This window comes from Vitis riparia, chromosome 8, assembly GCF_004353265.1.
Source record: "Vitis riparia cultivar Riparia Gloire de Montpellier isolate 1030 chromosome 8, EGFV_Vit.rip_1.0, whole genome shotgun sequence".
Lineage (NCBI taxonomy): Eukaryota > Viridiplantae > Streptophyta > Magnoliopsida > Vitales > Vitaceae > Vitis > Vitis riparia.
Genome location: NC_048438.1, coordinates 19,252,285 through 19,273,629, shown reverse-complemented (window position 1 = coordinate 19,273,629; position 21,345 = coordinate 19,252,285). Strand labels below are relative to the sequence as shown.

The following is a 21,345-nucleotide window of genomic DNA, read 5'->3' as shown; positions in this document are numbered from 1 at the left end:
TTGCAAATTTGCTAATTGTCGGGAATTTTTCTTTTTCTTTTTTCACATTTAGTTGTGGGTCTTCGTACACATCGAAGAGTGGATCGATCGCTGCCAACAAAATTTGGTATCACGGTTTTGTATTTAACTTATATTTTATTGTTTTATATTTTAATTTATTTATTTATATTACATCTCATATATTTATATCATCCGTTAAGGGCTAAAATTGCAAGTTGATAACAAATTATTCTAGAATTTTTCTTAATTGTTTTTTTGCAAGGAGAGTAAGTCATTGTTGAGTCCATAATGACTATAGTTAGGATGGATGATACTTGAAAGTGATATTAGTTATTCCATTTGTGATATCTCACGGAGGAAAGTTATCAAAACTTTATAAATATATATATATTTTTAAAGTCGTAAGGATCCCTTTGAATTCAGAGAAGATAATATTAATATGGTTGGATATGGATCGTTATAAATGGTATCAAAGTCAATTATCAACTTCAGTGTAAGAGTTTGTTCACTCCTATGAGAGGTGTTTGTTTATTTGACCTTATAATTTGTCTATATAAGAGAGTGTTTATGTTATCTCATATAGAATAAAGAAAAAAGTTTTTAACATTATACAAGTATAAATCTATCTTAATCTTGTAAAGTGTTCATTTGAACTCAGAACATACTTACACAATTTATATTATATCATTAGCCCTTTATACCCTTAATTTCATTTATTTTTAAAATTCTAAAAATATATGGAGAAATTGTATTTGGATGTATCATTGTTGAATCCATAATGATTATCATTTTCATGGAAGGTAATCAAAAGTGATGTTAGTCGTAGCCTTTTATACCTTTAATTTATTTTATTTTTTAAATTAAAATAAAATATATAGAAATTGGTTTTGCATCCATCAAACCTCTTTTTACATTCACCCTTTTACTAAACCTTTTTAAGGTAAAAATATCTCATATCGAAATTCTTAAATTATCTTTAAGTACAAAATATATCAAGTTTCGTTCCTTTTTATTTGATATCTCACATCGAATATAGGAAAAAATTTATAACACTTTATAAGTCATTTTTAACTTTATAAATATATTTTAAAGTCGTGAGATTTCCTTTGGACTCAAAATTAGTAATATCAATATGATTGGGTGCGAGTCATTAAAAATAGCATCAAAGTCAATCATTGACCTCGGTTTGGGAGTTTGTTCACTCTTGTGAGAAGTGTTTGTTTATTTAATCTCACAATTTGTCTATATAAGGGGTGTTTATGTTATCCCACATCAAATATGGGAGAAAGTTCTTAACACTATATAAGTATAAGTTCATCTTAATTTTATAAATACGTTTAAAAGCTGTAGGAGAGAAATTTTATCTGGATGTGTCGTTGTTGAGTCCATAATGACTATCATTTTTCTGGAAGGTAATAGAAAGTGATACTAGTCATAGTGTTTTATACCTCTAATTTCTTTTATTTTTTTAATTTAAAAAAATATAGAGAAATTGTTTTTGCATCCATCAAACCTCTTATTGCATTCATCCTTTTAATGAAATTTTTTAAGATAAAAATATCTCTTACTGAAATCTTTAAATTATCTTTGAAGTACAAAAATTTATCAAGTTTAATTCCTTTATTGTTTGATTAATCTCTTTTAATTTCTTTATAATCTTAACAAAATTTAGCAAAGAGTTGTGTTTTTAATCAATGGATGAGCAAGTAATTATCTCTAATGATGGTACTATAGATGCAGAGACATATTTAAAAATAAAATAAAAATTGCATTTGTTATTGCATTTTGAAGTTGAAAGAAGGAGATGTTGCAAATAGTGTTCGAAGTTGTAAGGTCGAACGTTTTATAATTATTTGATGTTGTACTTTCAAATATCTTAAAAATGTTCAAAACTATACTTTTAGACATTTCTTTATTGTTTAAACTTCAATCAGATGCAATATTGCAAATGGTATTTAGAGTTATAAGGTCAAATTTTTTACAATTATCCGATGTTGTACTTTCGAACATCTTAAGAATGTTTGAATTTGTAAGTTTAGATATCATGGGATGAGGTTTATTTTATTATTTTTATCATTTTATTATTATTTATTCTTATTTTACTTTTTCACAAGTTCTCACTTCTAAATTATTTTTAATTTATTTCTAATTGTTTTTTAATTATTTTTACAAAAATGATTTTTGTTAAATAAACTTCAAAGAAAATGATTTTATATTAGGCTATTCTTGGTTCTTAGAAAAGTTGAAGGAAAATGCAAAAGAAAGAAAATTGAGAGGAAAAATATAAAAAAAGAAAAAAAGAAGGAAAATAAAAAATAGATTTAAATTAAAAAAATGTTTTTTATATATTTCTTCAACCTTATTTCACCTTTTTTTTTCATTATATAAAGAGTATATAATTTAAAATTTTATAAATATTTAATTAATTTTAATTATATTTAATTTTCTTTCATAATTTCTATAGTGAAACTAAATATAAGAAATCATTTTCTTTAATATTTTTTTCTTAATACTTTTTGGAAACAAACATAATCATAATTTTTTTCTTACCATACATTTGTAATGCTTAATATAAAATTTAATAAGAACCTAATTTTTAATTTTGACTATAAATGGTATTTTTTTCTAGATCATAAGTACGTTGGTTAAATTTAAAAAAAATTATGATATTTTAGTGACTGATTAATATTATGGAATTAAAAATAGGGTTGAAATTTGAGATTATAAATAATATTAAAATATAAAGAAAATAAGCTTATCATTAAATTAATAGATTAAATAATTTATTAATAATCTCCTCCGGCTTTTCAAACTTTACAGGTGAAGCCCAAATGCCGAAACACAGAGTTTCAAAAAACAAAAGCTCAACTTCAAACAGATTTCTAAAAACTGAAGCCCAAAGCCCAAAGCCCAAAGCCCATAAATAGGAAGCAATCACCTGAAGAGGGGTTGTTTGTTTCTGTTGAGGGCCTAATAAACCCAACGACATAGGCAGAGGGAAGCGGGAGAGCTGAGCTGGAGCAATCAAAGAAACACGACTGTTTCTTTTAACGTTTTAAAATGGCTATGAGACCGCCTTACCTTCGTCTCAGAATGGTGGTCTCTTGTTTCTACACATACCATTCCATGCATTCTCTCGGTCACCCATTCTCTTTTTTCAAACCTACGATCTTTCCTCGTAGGCTCTGTTTGGTTTCCAAGAAAGTGGTCTAGGTCTCTCTTTTTGTTGATTTATCTTTGGTTTACAAGAATCAGGAGTGAAATAAAATGGGTTCTTGATTTATGTTTAGTTTTTCTTTTTCAAACCTACGTTTTGATCTTTTCTCTCCGGCTCTGTTTGGTTTCCAAGAAAGTGGTCTAGGTATCTCTCTTTTTCTTGATTTATCTTTGGTTTACAAGAATCAGGAGTGAAGTAAAGTGCGTTCTTAATTTATGTTTAGTTTTTCTTTTTCAAACCTATGTTTTGATCTTTTTGCCTCTGGTTCTGTTTGGTTTCCACGAAAGTGGTCTAGGTCTAATATGCACTGTGTTTTCTTTCCTTCTTATTGGTTTCTGACTGGTTTTCCAAGAAATTGAAGGAAAATGAACTCTCTGCTCTTTCTTTTTCTTGGTTTATCTTTGGCTTACAAGACTTCTTGATTTACGTTTGATTTCTCTTTTTCAAACCTCCATTTTAATCTTTCCTCTTCGGTTCTGTTTGGTTTCCAAGAAAGTGGTCTAGGTCTAATGTGGATCGTGTTTTCGTTCTTTTTCTTTTTCTTGATTTATCTTTGGTTTACAAGAAACAGAAGTGAAGGAATGTAGGTTATTGATTTCTGTTTGGTACTTAGGTTTCTCTTTTTCAAACCTACGTTGTGATCTTTCCTCTTTTGCAATGCACAGTATTTCTTTCTTGTTCTCGGTGTCTGTTTGGTTTACAAGAAGCAGGAATGAAGTACATCGTGTTCTTGACCTCTGTTTGGTTTCCAAGAAAACGATATCTCTTACTTGCTGTTTATCATGTTTTTATTTTTCAAAAAAATTAGGTTTAGGGATTGAACCGGTGATTCACATCTCAGACAATTGTTCTTGTTCTTCAATTTCTTTAGGGTTTGTTTCCTATTGAGAAGGATCTCGAGTCATTTTCTGATCCAGGATAGTACAAGCTCTAAAAGCTCCACGGTTTGAACAGATTCTACTTTTCCTGTTAAGCTATCTGTTTATTTTCGTCCGTTTCTTTTGAAAAATAATTATCAAATAGGATTATAAAAGATAGAGCAACAAAGAAGCATGGATGATAACCAAAAATTTAATAATATTTTTTTTAATTATTTTCACTTATTTTCTAAAAATTATTTAAAAAATAATTACAATAATAATTAAAAATAATATATTAAGTATAAAAGTTATTTTAAAAAATAAAAAAATACAAGTTAAGGTTACCAAAGCCCATACACCAAGCCCAAATTCGAAGACACTGAGTTTCAAAAAATAAAAGCCCAACATCTGTAGGGTTTTTGAAAACCAAAGCCCAGAAAAAGAAAAAAAGGGGAAAACATAGATGTATATCTGAGAAAACAAAGCACCTCAAAAAGGGATTATCTGTTTCTTTTATAGCCCAATAAACCCAAATACAGAGACAGGAGAAGAGGCGGGAGAGCTGAGCTGAAGAGATCAAGAAACACAACCCTATCTTCTCTTTGATTTTGGCTTTCAATCCTCGTATGGCGTTGCGGCTGAGACCGCCTTATCTTCCTCTCAGAATGATGGCCTCTCGTTTTTACACCCACTCGTCCATGCATTCTCTCACTTCTTCTGTTCTCTTTTTCAAACCTAGGTTTCGATCTTTTCTCTTCGGCTCTGTTTAAATTCCGAGAAAGTGGTCTAGTATGAGTTACTTTCTTGCTTTCTGTTTGTGTGCCAAGAAAGTAAATGGAAATGAACTCTTTGGTCTTTCTTTTTCTTGATTTATCTTCGTTTTACAATAGAGCGGAGAGAAGTAGAGTGTGTTTCTGTTTAGTTTCCAAGAAAGTGAAGGAAAATGATGGGTCTTGCTTGATACCCTCATTTTTAAAACTTTTTATTTTATTTTATGACAGAAGGATCAGGAAAAGGAAAATGAACGAATTCATGAATCTTGCTTATTATGTTTCTATTTTCAAAAAAAAAAAAAAAAGTTCTGTTAGCGTTTCGGCAACCAAACGGGTTTAGGATTTGAATCAGTGATACACGTCTCAGACGATTGTTCTTGTTCTTCTTCTTTTAGGGTTGGTTTTCAATTGAGAAGGGTCTCGAATCATTTTTTGATTCGGAATGCTGCTTCGCCGAGGGCTTTTATGTCGTCCAGCATTGCTACTGACGCTTTTCAGGAAAGTACAAGTTCTAAAGCTTACGGGTCTGAACAGATTCAGGTAAAACAGTTCATGTATCCTTTCCCATTAAGCTATTTGTTTATTTTGGTCGTTGTCTTTCGAAAATCATCTTAAATTGTCTGAAGTCGTTTTGGTGGTTTCAATTGAATTTCATTTACTTGTTTATTGATTGTAAGTTATTATTCTCCTTTTTCCTTATTTATTTATTTTTTATTTTTTATCAGTTCTTGAAATTATCTCTTTGGGATAAAGTTCTCGTTTATTTCATTACTATTAAGAGAAATTATATAGAAGTGTTTTTGGCAGTAGTTATAATGTTATATAATTAAATGATATATTGCAAATAGCATGAATATTTGGCGATTTCCTGTGGCGAATTCCTGCGCAAAACCCCGAGGAAAACTTGGCATTTGGAAAACTTTGCACAGGATAAATTGTTATCCCATCTTTCTCGGAAGGTTCTTTTACCAATCCAGTGAGGGCATCCTCAATGCACTGATTAGAATAATAATGTCAAGACTCAATCTATCACTCTTCCCAGTACTAAATCCCCTCAGATTTCTCAATCAAAACCCCATTTGAAAAGGACATTCTTAACAGTGAAGGGTCAATGCAATCTTGCGTTCTTTCTTAACAGATAAATGAAAACAGTCATTAGTACAAATCCTTCTGCCAATTCTTATACTTCACAAACTGGTACCATCTATTTGGTAGCATAGAAAATTGGGAAAATGAAAAGAAAGAAAATTTGGGGTTTTAGCATTGGGTGGAAGGGGGTAGTACATGTTGCAGAATGTCCAAATCTTACTGCAAAGGGAAAGTATTGAGCTGTGTCTACAACTAACACTTTTGAGTTGGCTTATCTTTTAGAGACAGCACACTTGCCTATCAAAAAAAAAAAAAAAAAAAAAAAACCTTTTAGACAGCACATTGTCTCAATCTTTTGATGGGTTCAATAAGCAGGAATTGCATAAAACACTTTGCATAATTTCTGTTATATCTTCACTATCATGAAAATAGAGAAGGATTTTTAAAAGTAAAAATGAAAAAAGTTCTCCATTATTAACCATTACATTAATACACATCAAAATAACAGAGATAATGTGGTTTTGCATGGAGCTTTTCTGAAATCACATTTCTTAGCTGTATTTGTCAGCATGTTATACAATGCACAGGGCTTATAATTTTTTCAAAATGGCTTGAAATTTCTTTATTTTATTTTTTGGTTCACGAGGTCTTTATTAACTTAGTCCTAGATTGTTGCTCTGATGCTTGTCTGATATAATTAGGTATTGGAAGGCCTAGACCCTGTCAGGAAAAGGCCAGGAATGTATATTGGAAGCACTGGACTTCGTGGTTTGCACCATTTGGTATATTATTTCCTTTAACATTGGTTTTTGTGGCATTTGTTCTAATTTTGAAATCATCTCAGCTGAAAACTTGTTGCTGAATTTATCGACTATGCTTTCCTTTAGGTTTATGAAATATTGGATAATGCCATTGATGAGGCTCAAGCTGGATTTGCTTCAAAGGTAGACGTTGTTTTACTTGCTGATGATTCTGTAAGCATCACTGATAACGGGCGTGGGGTATGAACCTTCTCTCTACCTCTATACTTGTGTAGGAAAATTGGATTTGTCTTTACTGTAAGTTTTGTAGTGAAAGAACATGATGATTTCTTCAGAGCTGGTATTTTGCATCTCCTGATTTGGACATATATTCATGCCTCTTTATTTTTTTATCATTTTATTTTATTATTTTATTTTATTTTATTTTTAATACGTGGAACCCACCAGACCCACTTAATAGAACTGGGGAAAACCTTAAGTATGCAATCCCTACCCTAAGAGACTAGGGATTGGGTAAGCTCGACACTCAAATCTGGGAACTCCCATTCCCAAGCAGCCTGCCAGTTGAGCTGTCCATGGAAGGTTCAAAATGCTTCCACATTACCCAGTATATGTCCAAATACAACCTCGGAATCCTTCCATATTTCCCACATCATTCGGTATATATTGTTAATATGGCACCATTTTTCTTAGTTTCTGCAGTGTAATATGTAAACAGAGGCATGCAGGGATATTTTAAATTTTTATCAATGTTGAATCATTTTGTTATGATATCTTTATGTGCGGTGATCTGTTGTATGTAGTCTTGACACAATCTCAATGCTCTTTTTATGAGTTAGATTAAATGTCACCTTTCTCACTACAACCTTGACAGATAAAAGTTTTGGAGACTATTGTCTTGTGTACCTTGATAAGGATAAAATATGTCCACTATCAACATGATTTGGATGTTATCTCGAGCTCTATTTTCTTCCTTTGACTTGGTGTTTCTTCGAAATTTATGACACAATTTTCCAACTGCATCTTCTAAAATTTGTCTCTATTTAAAGAAAAAATAAATGAAATGCATAGCTGCATTGCTTTCTGATTACCCGGTTAATTGTTATTCATTTCAGGTACATTTTATTTTGCAGTCGTTTCTTATCAATCACAAGTTCATTTATGCAACCTATATCAATATGTTTTTGCCACTATCTTCACTTGCTTCCATGTTAAACACATTCTTTGCAGATTCCGACTGAGTTGCATCCAGTCACGAAGAAATCTTCCTTGGAGACTGTATTGACGGTATTATTGCATAGATAATCATATCTGTTTGTTTTGTGCCTTTCCCGGGGCTTTTAATGTATTCCCTTCTATTGCCTATCAAAAAAGGAAAAAAATAAAATTGATGATCATGTCTTTTTTAAATCGCTACATATTTCTTCCAGATTACATGGATTTGATTTCACTCTGAACAATACTTGACAGGTTGCAGTCTCATTCTTTAAACATCTTACAATAAAATATAATCTGAGCATTTTTTTTACCACATATCCTTATAAATTGTGCATTAAAGATTGTGGGATCTATAGAACTGCATAGTTGTGCTAATCATTTCCATTTCTATTATGTAATGCCATAGCATTTCATTTATTTATTTTAAAAAAAGCTTTAATTGCATGACATGATATAACAATTTTAGAAAAATAGTATAACCTCTTTGCTTAGTTTTCTTTTGCAGTATTTAATTTCTAAAAACTGTCATGTTATTGTTACCTCTTTGATGGAATGCTTTGTTGTTAGATAGTTGGATAAGAGTTTTTTATGCATTAAGGGGTGCAAGAAAAAAGCAGAGTTGTGTAACTTGATGGCAATCTGGATTTCACATTATACCCTTCTCATCCTTTGCCTCCTGCTCCTCCTTATCTCCTTCATGCTCAAGATTATTAAATTGTTAAGGAAAGGGAATTCAAGATTCATTTTAGTAGATAGTAGATTACTATGACTGAATTCCCCAATCCTCTAAATGAGATAATCATCATAACCCAATCCATATTAGCTACCCTGAAGAGCTTATGCCAAAGCCCCAATGTTATTGGGCAATGTAGAAAAAGATGGTTAATTGATTCTTCACTCTCTTTGCATAAAATGTACCAATGAGGACTACGAAATTTGTAAGGTCTTCCCACCTGTAGCATCTCATTGGTATTTACCCTCTTGTATACTAACCAAGCAAAAGTTTTGACTTTTGAAGGGGCTTTTGATTTCCAAACAAAATTAACCGGAAGGAACAAGATTGTATTTCAAGACTTGAATAAGACCATGAAAAAAGATTTTACTGAGAATAAACTAAAAGAGGATTGGGGCCAAACTCTTGAATCTACTGTGGAAAGAGACAAGTGCACTTAAGTGATTGAAGTCACGAGTCTTTCAAGAAGTTCAATTTCTAAATTAGTGAGATTGTGTCGGAAGTTAAAAGGAGATTTACCCCTACTCATCCTACCACCATTTAGAACTATAAGGGAATGATCTAAAGACCAATTTAGGTAAAATACTCTGATTAGGCTGAAAAAATGATTCTCCCAATCATTCGACACTAGAAAGTGGTCAAGCCTTGAAGATTGAAAATTCTTTTCACCACACTAGGTGAAAGGTCCACTGTTCGGGTGCTCTATGACTTCCAAAAAGTGCATCATACTAGAAGACACTCAATGGCAATTTATCCTTTCTCCAAGGAATTTGACCACGTTGCATCCTCTCCTAAACACTAAGGATCATCCTAAAGATTTTTTATGACACTGACTCCCCCCTTTGGATTGGCTTGTAGGCCCTTGAGGAGACCTAGATAAAACTATCTTTGTAGTTTCTGAATTGACAAGAAATAAAGAACACTCTCACTTCCATACTGATTAATTCCAACATTCAATCCTTTGGCATCCACCACTCCCCATATCAAGAATCTTCCACTCCTAGGCTTTTCACCATCTGCACAAACATTTGTTGCACCTTGGTTTCTTGTAAACAAATTAGATTTGCCCTTTGGGACCTTATTAATGACTTTATTATCTTTCACTTCTCCTATCATTAGCCCTTTTAACATTTCAAGAAAATATTTTTTTAGCTTCATCATACAACATGAGTTTGGTCCCAACTGTCCTCTCATAAGCCCTTTCATTCTTATGGTTGACCAAGCTTTCCAACTTCCAATGCTCCCTCTTAAAATAGGATGCTGACAGCAAAAGTTCCCACCTTTGACTCAACAGCTCAGTTACAGAATGTATCTAACCTAAGAAGGAGAAGGAGACAGAGAAGAAGGAAGCCTACCCCTCAACAAAGAACCAAAATAGCAAGTTGTACCTTTGAAACAAATGGCTTTAACCAGAAAAGGTTGGTAGGTTGGACACTCTCCCCTCTGATCCTAGAGCAGCATCGACACATGGGGGTCAACAATGAAAGCCTTGTTGCAACCTCTCACACCATAGAGAAGAGGACTCTAGAAATTGCTTTGGGTTTTCTTCTCTTTTAACTTTAATGGTAGTATTAGACTTGCTCGAAGTGTCTTTAACCCAAACCACTTTGAGATGAAGATTGGGTGAACTACAAGAAACTTTAGCTAGCCCATCTACACATGATCCATTAGAGAGCCTTCCATCTCTTAAACACAAATGGCCTATGTCACTTAAGCCTAGTGTAACGCAATGGGCTTCACTTGGCTATGAAGGTTAATCTATTAAACCCAAATCCATTGGGCTAACTTAGCCATGTCCCTTATAGAGTTAATGTTGAGATCCATATGACCCTCCAACACAACCTCTCCCTTGTTGTGCATGCTGACCAACCCACTCCCCACCTAATTGTATAGTGATGTAAAAGCTGGGCCTGCCACACCTTTTGCAAGTGGCTTTGGTCCCAAGAGCAACATGTGTTCTTCTCTATTATCAAGTCTCTCGCCAACCATGGCCATGCTCCCTCTTGCACATCAAGGCACCTCCACTCATTCTCTAACTTCTAGCCCTCTCTAAATACTCTTGGGTTCAACAAAATCATCCACAAAGGAATTGCCCTCCAAAGGTGAATAGAGAAACTCAAAAGCCCCACTACCACATGTAGTGCAGTCAGAACCTTTCTCCCATTGGGTCTTATTATATTGATCTTGGCCTACTAATATTGCGGCAATGGGTTGTGTTGTCATCCACAGTCACATGACCCCCACAAGTGTCCCCAACCTTCTTAAAAAAATTCCTTTCTCCACAAGTGAATTAGCAATGTTCCTACTGTCACCTGCAATTCTTAAGCACAAATCCTATCCTTGAAACAAGTAGCTTCTGGAACCCAGCTCCCTAGATGCAGACGAGTTTTCTCATACTTGACTGCAACACATTTTCAGCATTATTGACCTTCTCGAAGTTGAATAAAATACTAGAACCACCCATCAAAGCCAAGTGGATGTTCCCCTTCAAGTGCCCATTAAGCATTGCCCATGTTTTCAACGAAAATAGGTTTGAGACCTTATTTGAGAAACCACCCCATCTACTTGCACAAGGCACCGCTGAAGGTGTTTCATATTTTCGCTGATTTCCTCCATTCTTATTTGAATCTACACTACTTCAGCCACCTCACCCTAACTGCTACCCATCATCTCTACATAAGAAATACCAATGCTAAAGGATCCCTCCCCATTCTCCCACATTTGGAGGCTATCCACTTGAGCCACCTGCCCAGTCTTTTGAAGAGGACCTCCTCCTAAACTTCTCAACTTTTTGGCCAGTATCATCCAACCCCTTGGAATTCTCCTACGTTCTAGGAAAACAAGAGTGAACCTCTTCTCTTCCATTGAAAATACAGAACACAGCAGGAATCTACCTGCTATATTGCTACACAGCTCCAGGTTGTAGTCCCTTCCTCCCTCCATCCATTCTTTCTTATAAGATTTCTGATCATTATTATCGCATCAAGCCCCTGCCCCTTCTAACAGCAAGGCAAGGCCTTTCTTGCCAGACCTGATCTAGGATGAGAAGTCTTGACCCCTTTCCAGCACCTTACTAATCACCTTTCCTTTGACCTTCTCTACCTCAATCTGCACCAAACTAGCATCTTCCTTCTTATTGAGCCATTCCTTAGGTCTCAAAAAGCTCTAGACAAAATTAACAATATTGTATTAACTCTATTCATACACCAAAGGTTTACAAAAGGATGAGAGGAATGCTCAATGGTTTCTTAGATGAAAATTGTATTGGACAATGTTATTTGCACCACCTTTTGATGGTCACTTTTACCACCTATTAATGGATGAGAAATATTCAATAATTTCTTTGGTAACAGATATTGTCTTATCAACATCCTGTTTTCTATCACCAGTCACCATTTGCTAGATTACTTCATGGTAAAAATTGTGGCGGACAACTACCATTTTCCTTTGCATTTTCAATGTGTTTCAATACCAATATTGCTTATTTAGACGTTTTTTTTTTTTTTTTTGTGCAAATTATTTATGATCAACAAAATCTGCAGGTCTTACATGCAGGTGGCAAATTTGGTGGTGCCAGCAGTGGTTATAGTGTATCTGGTGGACTACATGGTGTGGGCTTATCTGTTGTTAATGCCTTGTCAGAGGTGTTCACTTTTATCTCATAAAACATTGTTTGTTGTATTCTCTTGTGATTTTGGATTGCTGTATTTGTGGTTCCCTCTAATTTTTTTCCCTGCTATTTGAGAAGACTTGAGTCCTTTTTTCTGACAGTTGAATTTCAGGACTGGCTGCATACTTATTTACTTTATATTAGCTTAGTGTAGGAGTCATTTCATGTCCTCCATCCCAAGGCAGGTGCCAACACCCCTCCCCCACATAATAGCCTCCCTAGTTCCTTTTTGCAATGGTAGTTGAGCTAGTTTTGAGCTGTCCTTTTTAACCAGCAAATTGTGCCTCTACCATGCCTCAACATTTTATGGTATATGGTTGCATTGCATGTCTCAAATCATCCATTAAGCTTTTGATAGTTTAGCTTCACAACATTTTATGCCTTGCTATTATCTTTATTTTGAGTTTCTTTGGTCCTGGGAATTCACAATCATTTTGAATCCTGTAATTTGGGATTTTCTTGGTTCACAGGCATTAGAAGTTACTGTCTGGCGTGACGGAATGGAATACCAGCAGAAATATTCCCGTGGAAAGCCTGTAACATCTCTAACGCATCGCGTGCTTCCAACTGAATCAACTGATCTACAGGGGACACACATCAGGTTTTGGCCTGATAAAGAAGGTGTTTCTCGACAATCTAGACTGCACATACATGTGATGGTTATGTTTATGCTTCATTCCCAATATTTTGAATGATTTTTAAAGTAGGAGATTTTCATGTCTTTTGTCTGACCATCAACTCTTTATGCAGTATTCACTACTGAAATTCAGTTTGACTACAACACAATAGCTGGACGAATTAGGGAGCTTGCTTTTCTAAACCCTGAGGTGAAGTCACGTGCATTGCTCTACATGCTTTATGTATTTTTCTAATCCTCTTAGTGCTTCTAGCAAAACATTGCTGGAATAGAATGGTGTTCTTCTAACCACATTTTGGAGTCCTATAGGCTGCAAAGTGATTTTTTTTTTTTTTAATAGGAAAACAGTGGATTAAAGATTGTCCAACAAAGGGCATGCAACCCAGGTCTTATGATGATAAATCTCAAACTACCTACAGTTTTATAATGAGTGGTTCCAACTACCTAGTTTGTGGCAGGATTCTGGAGAATAGGAACTTAACAGTCAACCATTTAACAACAATAATTTTTTTCATGTGAAAATAATTGATTCTCCCTTCACAGAAGGAAGCAATCTGTCTCCTGTAGACATTAGCCTATTGTCTGATTAGCTTTATTAATGCTAACCAGTTTCTTTCAATGATGTTTCATTCTCTTGATTTGGTTGGAATCCGGAAGTTTAGTATTTTTGTGCTCTAGAACTTACTATCTCCTCCGGCTTGACTTTTACAGCTTGCAATCACTCTTAGGAAAGAGGATAAAGATCCAGAGAAGAATCAATATAATGAATACTGCTATGCTGGAGGATTAGTTGAGTATGTGAGATGGTTAAATACTGATAAGGTACTCATGTCTTGTGTCCTCTTCCCTTTTGTTGGTTTTGTAGTGCCCCTTTCTTTTTTGTTTTGTTTTGTTTCCAGATAGGGACTGACATTTTCCTAATCCAGAAACCAGTTCATGATGTGGTTGGTTTCAGAAAAGTAGCAGATGGAATATCAATTGATGTAGCTCTTCAATGGTACAACAGTTCTCTCTCATTTGCATGTTCTGATATATTTTTTTTTTTTCTGTTCCTTTTCTCAAATATGGAACATGCTTATTGTTAATATACCAAATAACTCAAAAACCACTAAATGAGTGGTTCTTCATTTATTCACACACTGCTTGATGCACTTGCATGGATGGGTTTTTCATTTAGGACTATTGAAATAAGAGAAAGCATTTACAGGCTATAGATGTCTAATTCCAACTATACTTGTTTTGCATGGAAATATTTAATACAACTATCATACTCAAAACTGACAACCTTCCTTGACTAGACCATTGAATTGAATTTTCTTGTTTTATGCATTTGTTATTAGGTGCTCAGATGCATATTCAGATACTATGCTGGGATATGCTAATAGCATACGCACAATTGATGGGGGTACTCATATCGATGGTATGAAGGCTTCTTTGACAAGAACTCTCAATAACCTTGGGAAGAAGTCAAAGATTATTAAGGTACATTCATCCTAGCATACTGTTAGTTAAGTTTTCATTCCATTTTCATCAATTATGTTTTTTCTTTTTTAATTTCTTATACATCAGTCTTTGAGTCTCATTTATTCTCTCTAACCTGTAAGATTATTTACTTATTGTTGATTGTCAAAATGATGACCATTTTTTCTTTTTTCTTGCATAAAGGGGTTATTTTTATAGTCCCTGCTCAGGTGATTGGGACATTAGATTGCCGGTTCAATTGTTGGACCAGTTGGAATTGACTTAGAAACATGTTATTGTAAAAGCAAATAATCATTAAAGAAAATAACTGAGGTTGAAAAAAAAGGGATTGATGTTTGGTATGTCTACCTCCATTCAAAGACATCTTCTCTTGTTGCTCATATGGGTACTTCAATTTGTAATTGATGCTGTAGTCAATGGATCTAAACTTAAGCTACCATTATTAGTTTTTTATTAGTTAGCATTATGAGTTATTTAAATTTTACTTGCATTTTTTGGGGAGAACTAAATCAAAGGATGTTTTAATAATCCTTCTATTTTGGATCACATGGATGCAAACCTAGTAGGTTGCCACACAGAGTTGGGTTGGTCTAGGTTAGACTTGACAAAAACTAAATGGATCTATTATCAAAGACAAGAAGTGTAATACAAGCTGGGTCTTGTTTCAGACCTTAAACCATCTATATAAGCAGAGGAAGACAGTTCATATTTATTTTGTCACTGCCGTGGCCTCACCATTTAAAAGTATCATCACCAGCATTTGGAAATGCAACAGCACATCATACCTCCAAAATTTGTCTGCCTTCCAACACCTCCCCATCCCCCCCTCTGTTGGAAGCTCAGTCCTATCGAGTGACTGTAACACGCACAGTTGATTCAGTTTTGTTTTACATTGTCCAGATTTGGTCCAGTCATGTCTTGGCAATTTAATCTCACCATGTTCTGTTTGTTATGCTGTTGTAGTAAATGTATCAATAGATGACAACTTATTGCTACCAAACCTAAAATGACAATTACACACTCGATGTTGAAAATCCAAAGAAAAATAATAACTGACATTCAATTTCTCCCCTTACATCTCTGCATAACTCTTACAAACCAAAAACTACTAAATTAATTATCTTAAATCTACTAAAAAAAGGTTCTTTTACTAAGTCATGACCCCTTTTAAATGTAAAGTTACATCTATGCTATTGGGTTTTCTTGATATGATTTGTGGCTTCAGGTTAGCTGCTACAAGAATAATTGAGAAATTTCTTGGAGATTAGATAGACATTATCTTTGGTGGGCTATTTTAGATATTTTCCATAATAATTTTCATTAAATAGATAGTGTGTTGCTGAGCATCACATGGTTTATACCAGAATAACAATGTTTAAGCTATTTTCTTAGACTTGATGAACTCGTATTTAAATTTGAGTAAAAAATGAGTGGAAGCAGTAGTAACTTTCAGCAGTAAAAGTTTGTTTTGTTTCATTCAGGAGAAGGATATTACTTTAAGTGGCGAACATGTAAGAGAGGGATTAACATGTGTTATCTCAGTAAAAGTTCCAAATCCAGAATTTGAAGGACAGACGAAGGTATTGTGTTTAGCATTGTGTACATGAATTGATTTTTTGGGTCATCAACAATTCTCTAGCTGGCTCAAAATTGAAACTTTCTCTTCCCTTTTCTTTTTATGGCTGATAGCTTACCATTCTGCCACTTATATTATTATTGGAAGACAAGGTTAGGAAATCCAGAGGTGCGCAAAGTGGTTGATCAGACTGTTCAAGAGTTTCTTACTGAGTACTTGGAGTTGCATCCAGATGTTCTTGATTTGATTCTTTCCAAATCTCTAAATGCTCTCAAGGTACCCTTCTCATAGCTCATAAGTTATAATGTTACTTTGTTTCTATAATCCTAGGACTAATTTAAGTTGCTCTCTTCAAGGACTCCATCCATGGACTGATGCATATTTACACTGATAATGTCTTTTCTTTTCCTAATTAGGCAGCTCTGGCGGCAAAGAGAGCAAGGGAATTGGTTAGACAAAAGAGTGTCTTGAAATCATCATCCCTTCCAGGCAAGCTAGCTGATTGCTCATCCACAAATCCTGAAGAATCTGGTATATCTTGCTTTTTCTTGCTTGAACTAGTATGTTTTGCTTCTTCTTGCTTGAACCTTGTTATTTAAGCTTCATAGCACTGCATTAACTCGAGGCTAAGGTTGTAAAATATTTCTATAACGATCGTATGTAAAATTCAGCCATCTCTCAATGCAGTCATATGCATTTGGATCTACCTGTTACTTGTTGGGCTTGAATTGCATGACACTGAGTCTGTTGAAAATCTCCAGTCTTTTTCTGTTTGTTGCAAATCTGGAAATTCCAGTGTAGCCAATACAGTACAACTTTTTTTACTACCTAACATTCAATTCCTATACAAATATGCTCATTCTGGTATGCTTTATAATTGTGCTACTTCTGATGCATTTGCATGTGGAATTATCATGACATGTATGATGGTTTGGGTTGAGTTGTATTTGCCGTACACAAGCACAGCTTCATGATTTTTGACAATATATAGTCTAAGTTGCACTAAATAATTCAATCTCAATTGAAAGACATTAATGAGGCTTGATTAGGTTGGGGGGTTTAAACCTAAAACACATTAAAAGACCACTATAACCTTTTCACAAAAACAAAACAGAGAACAAAATAATGGCTGTCCAGTCTGCAATCTGGGGCATTTCAGTGTACACACTCTTTTTCCTTTAAATATAAAAGCAAAAAAAGGCATTTAAACCTTATAATAGGGTGCAATGTATCACACCAGTAGGATGTGCAGGTGCATCACAAAGTGTACGCCTTCAACTGTGATAAGCTTATATTTTATTTTGGGAAAACAAAAAAGGGGGGTTGAACCCTATTGTGATCACTAGCAAGTGCGATATGAAGAAGAATATCTTCTCAAGCCTATTTTGGGGGGAAATAGAAAACAGAAAAAGTCTTACAAACCTATTGAAACCTGCATGCTGTACCGCACACTATGATACATTACACATTCATATCTTTTTCATATTGCATGATGGATATGTTTTGCTCCATGTATTTGGTGTACCCTTTGATACTAACAACCATGCATGTGGCTCTCTTAAAAGGAAGGATTTGGCTCTTTGGAATATTGTGACGTCTTATTGGGATGGATGTTTTACTGTTGCTTTTTTATTTTTTTGGTCAAATTTGCAGAAATATTTATTGTTGAAGGAGATTCAGCTGGTGGAAGTGCAAAACAAGGTCGTGATAGGCGCTTTCAGGTGAAATTTGAACTTAACTGGTTTGCAGATGGCCAAGAATAATGATTGAAGCTTATGAAAAGCAGTAGCTGCCAAAATTTCATCTTCTTTCCAGGGCTTTCTTTCTTGATGGAAATTTAACTTTTATTGGTTAGATATGCTTCGATTCGAGATGAAATCAGTTAATTTAGGTGTTGTTTTATGGTTTTGGGGAAAAACTCTTCTTGCCTTTAGGTGCTGTTGGTGTGAAAGGTTGCTAGCTGTACCAAGCCATGTCACAAGTTCACCTCATGCATAAACTTGGTATTTTTTACCATCATTGTATGTCCTAGTTCACCAAAACTGCTAGAGTGGAAGAGATTGTTGTGATTGCCTCCAGAAAAGTCCGACTTATAAAAATTTTAGCCATATCCTTGTAAATAATGTTGCTAAATTTCTGACTGGAGGATGCATAAAGCCCTTGCTTTGATTGTCGTAAATTATAGTGATACTTGTGTTATTTTCTTTCTACTTTTGTTGCAGTGAATTTTTTGTTCCTAAGATGACACAACACGCTCAATATACTCATCATTATGTCAGCTATTGTATGTAGTCTTCTAGCTTTGTCTTAATTTTGTGATTCATTTTTTGTTGATCCACAAGCAGCAGTAGAAACGTCTAGGATGACTTCCAACGCATGCTTGTTGTAGGCTTATAGAATATAGTCTATGTTTCCATGTCAACATATTAACATGCTCACTTGTATAACTAAGTTGCTCTTGCCATATTTATTAAACTGCAGATCACTCTAGAATTGTGTATAAATTTCTGGTTGTTTGAGCTTGATAAATTTCTAATCATAACATGTGTCTTTTTCATAGTGATGCTTTTTTTTACCTTAATCATTGGTGCTCTTAACTATGGAAAAATGTAAAGTTATTCAGGATTGCTGTACAAATTTGATCATAGAAACATGGTGGTGCAGGCTATTCTCCCTCTGAGGGGTAAAATTTTGAACATTGAAAGAAAGGATGAAGCAGCAATGTACAAGAGTGAAGAGATTCAAAATCTAATTCTTGGTCTGGGACTTGGAGTAAAGGTTGACTCATTTTTTGTTCCTTAGGTTTTTGTTTTTTTTTTTTTTTTTTTTTTTTGGTGAACAGTACAGCTTATTCTATCTTCCTGGTTTCAGGGGGAGGATTTTAAAAAGGAAGCTCTCCGTTATCATAAAATCATCATCTTAACAGATGCTGATGTGGATGGTGCTCATATTCGAACTCTGCTGTTGACTTTTTTCTTTAGATATCAGGTAGATATTGGGGAGAATTGTCTCTAAAATTATTTATGTGAACAAAAAGATAAATAAGTCAAAGCTTCTTCAAATGTTTACTTAGTTCGAAAAATAATATAATTTATGCTGTTTTTCTTGCTTTCAGAGAGCTTTATTTGATGAAGGCTGTATTTATGTTGGTGTTCCACCCCTTTTCAAGGTTTATCTTCAGCTTTGACAGGCTTAAAAATAATCTGTCTGGATAATCGCACAACTCATAAGCATCTCTTAGGGGTTTTCTTTGCTAAAATGAGCAGGTTGAGAGGGGAAAACAAGTACATTATTGCTATGATGATGCAGAACTTAAACAACTTCAGCATTCCTTACCTCCAAATGCATCATACAGCATTCAGAGGTTCAAAGGTAAGATGGAAAATTTAACTCTTGTTGTTACCGACACGTTCATCTTCACAAATCACAGATGACTCCACTAGCATGGCATATGTATGAGCTGACATGATAGTGCATTGGGCATGTATTTTCCTATCCAACTCTACATGTAGATGCCCCTATATATTGTCATAGTGCCAGGATAAACATATACCAAATGAACATAATTTAATTGTTCCTTGTAGATATGATTTCAATATACTCAGAGATTCATATTTTCTGTTTTTTTTTTAGCTGGGAGACCCTCCAACTTGTCTTAGCATTCATGTAGGCACTCAAGTTTAAAATAGACTTCATGTGTCCTGAAGTCTTTCAGAGAGAACTTCAAAAATAAGGTAGTATCCCTTTATAAGTTACCAATTGCTATGAGAGAAAGCTATGACAAGGATGGGATGAGCAACCAATTGGATGAGCAAAAGTCTGTGTTAGCAACTCATCCCCCTAGACTCTGTTTCACTAGTGATTAATTCTATCCTGCAAACACAATGAACCTTCAGAATTCCCTAGATACTCACTTAAACCATCCCTGTATAACTAGTGATTGATGAACCTCAGCAAATTGCACATTTATACTGTCCCTGTATGAGCATACAAACATACTTGCTAATTTATGAACAATTTTATCTAGAATTATATGATATTACTGCTAAGTCTAGGCTACCAATTAACAAACCCCATAGGGAACTGAATGTGGAATTACATGTCCATATATCATAATGTTAAATCTTTGTTCTGAGGCTCTAATGTTAATTTATGTGGGTGCAATCCAGGCTTGGGGGAGATGATGCCTGTACAACTTTGGGAAACAACAATGGATCCCGAGAGAAGGCTGCTGAAGCAATTGGTTGTTGAGGATGCTGCAGAAGCAAATGTTGTCTTCTCCTCACTGATGGGTGCTCGGGTAAGAAAAACATTTGGCCTTTTATTTTGTTACTTATCTGTTCTCATATATATGTATATATTATGTAGATAGGATATTTAACTTGTGAGGAGTTCAAGTTCCATCAATTTCATTCACAATCATTAACAATTTGATGGGGTGCTATATTTGCCACTTTATTTTCTTGTCCAACCTATTTCATAGATTCTGGGAACTGATGTTGTATGTTAAGATTTCATGACTAGGTTGAGTAAGTATTCCAGATATGTGAACATCCCAGGTTTAGGCAATATAGTCTGTTCAAAATCATCTGAATTCAGTCAATTGATTTAGGTTATGTTTGGTTCCCAGAAAATACTAAGGAAAAAAAAATGTTAAGGAAAATGATTTTCTCGTATTTGACTTATGTATGAAAAATATAAAAGAAAATAAAATATAATTAAAATTATTTAGAAATTTATACATTTTAAAATTATAATCTTTACATAGAAGAGAAAAAATATATGAAATGAATTTGAAATAGCATATAAAAATAATTTATTAACTTTAAATCTAATTTTTATTTTCCTTACATTTTCTTTCTTTCTCCTTTCCTTTATTCTCTTTCCCTCAATTTTTTTGGGTACCAAACATAGCCTTAATAAAGTTCAAAATTCATGCACTTCTCAGCTACTATGCTATATTGTGTGCACCCAGGACATATTCTGATTTTTCATCGTTCTCATGCCTGGTTGTGAGGATTCCAAGATCTTCTCGTGTATCTCACTTTGATTTTCTGTTTTAGGTTGATTTTCGTAAGGAACTTATACAGAAGTCTGCTAGCACAATGAAGCTGGACCAATTGGATATATGAGGACAATTTTGTAGTACAACGTAGGACACAGGTGAACCGAGTGGAAAGGGCCCTATTTGGTGCACCTGCAAATTTCCTTGTGATTTAACCCCTGGTAGCTGTCTACTTGGGGACTGTTTTTACCATTGCTGTTCAGATAGTTATGATAATATATGGTAATGTGTATTTTTGGGAATTAGAGGAGGGATGTTTTGTGG

At 34.2% G+C, this 21,345-nt stretch overlaps 1 protein-coding gene across 1 annotated transcript; it reads left to right on the top strand.

Moving 5' to 3' along the window:
* Window positions 1-4,530: 4,530 nt before the first annotated feature.
* On the top strand, window positions 4,531-21,326 carry LOC117921093 (DNA gyrase subunit B, chloroplastic/mitochondrial-like). Its single transcript, XM_034838890.1, has 21 exons — window positions 4,531-4,816; window positions 5,246-5,390; window positions 6,641-6,721; window positions 6,827-6,940; window positions 7,931-7,987; window positions 12,194-12,295; window positions 12,792-12,942; window positions 13,072-13,148; window positions 13,670-13,780; window positions 13,885-13,955; window positions 14,299-14,440; window positions 15,922-16,020; window positions 16,164-16,292; window positions 16,433-16,547; window positions 17,670-17,737; window positions 18,681-18,794; window positions 18,888-19,004; window positions 19,132-19,185; window positions 19,283-19,388; window positions 20,186-20,316; window positions 21,080-21,326. The coding sequence occupies exons 1-21, from the start codon at window positions 4,704-4,706 to the stop codon at window positions 21,146-21,148; spliced, it is 2,166 nt and encodes a 721-aa protein (XP_034694781.1). The 5' UTR covers window positions 4,531-4,703; the 3' UTR covers window positions 21,149-21,326.
* Window positions 21,327-21,345: the final 19 nt, after the last annotated feature.

Bases quoted from the DNA above. Each gene is read 5' to 3' on its own strand.
- LOC117921093 (XM_034838890.1), top strand. From the start codon at position 4,704: ATGGCGTTGCGGCTGAGACCGCCTTATCTTCCTCTCAGAATGATGGCC. The intron at 5,391-6,640 runs GTAAAACAGTTC...TGATATAATTAG, and splicing joins ACGGGTCTGAACAGATTCAG to GTATTGGAAGGCCTAGACCC. The intron at 19,389-20,185 runs GTAAGATGGAAA...GGTGCAATCCAG, and splicing joins CAGCATTCAGAGGTTCAAAG to GCTTGGGGGAGATGATGCCT.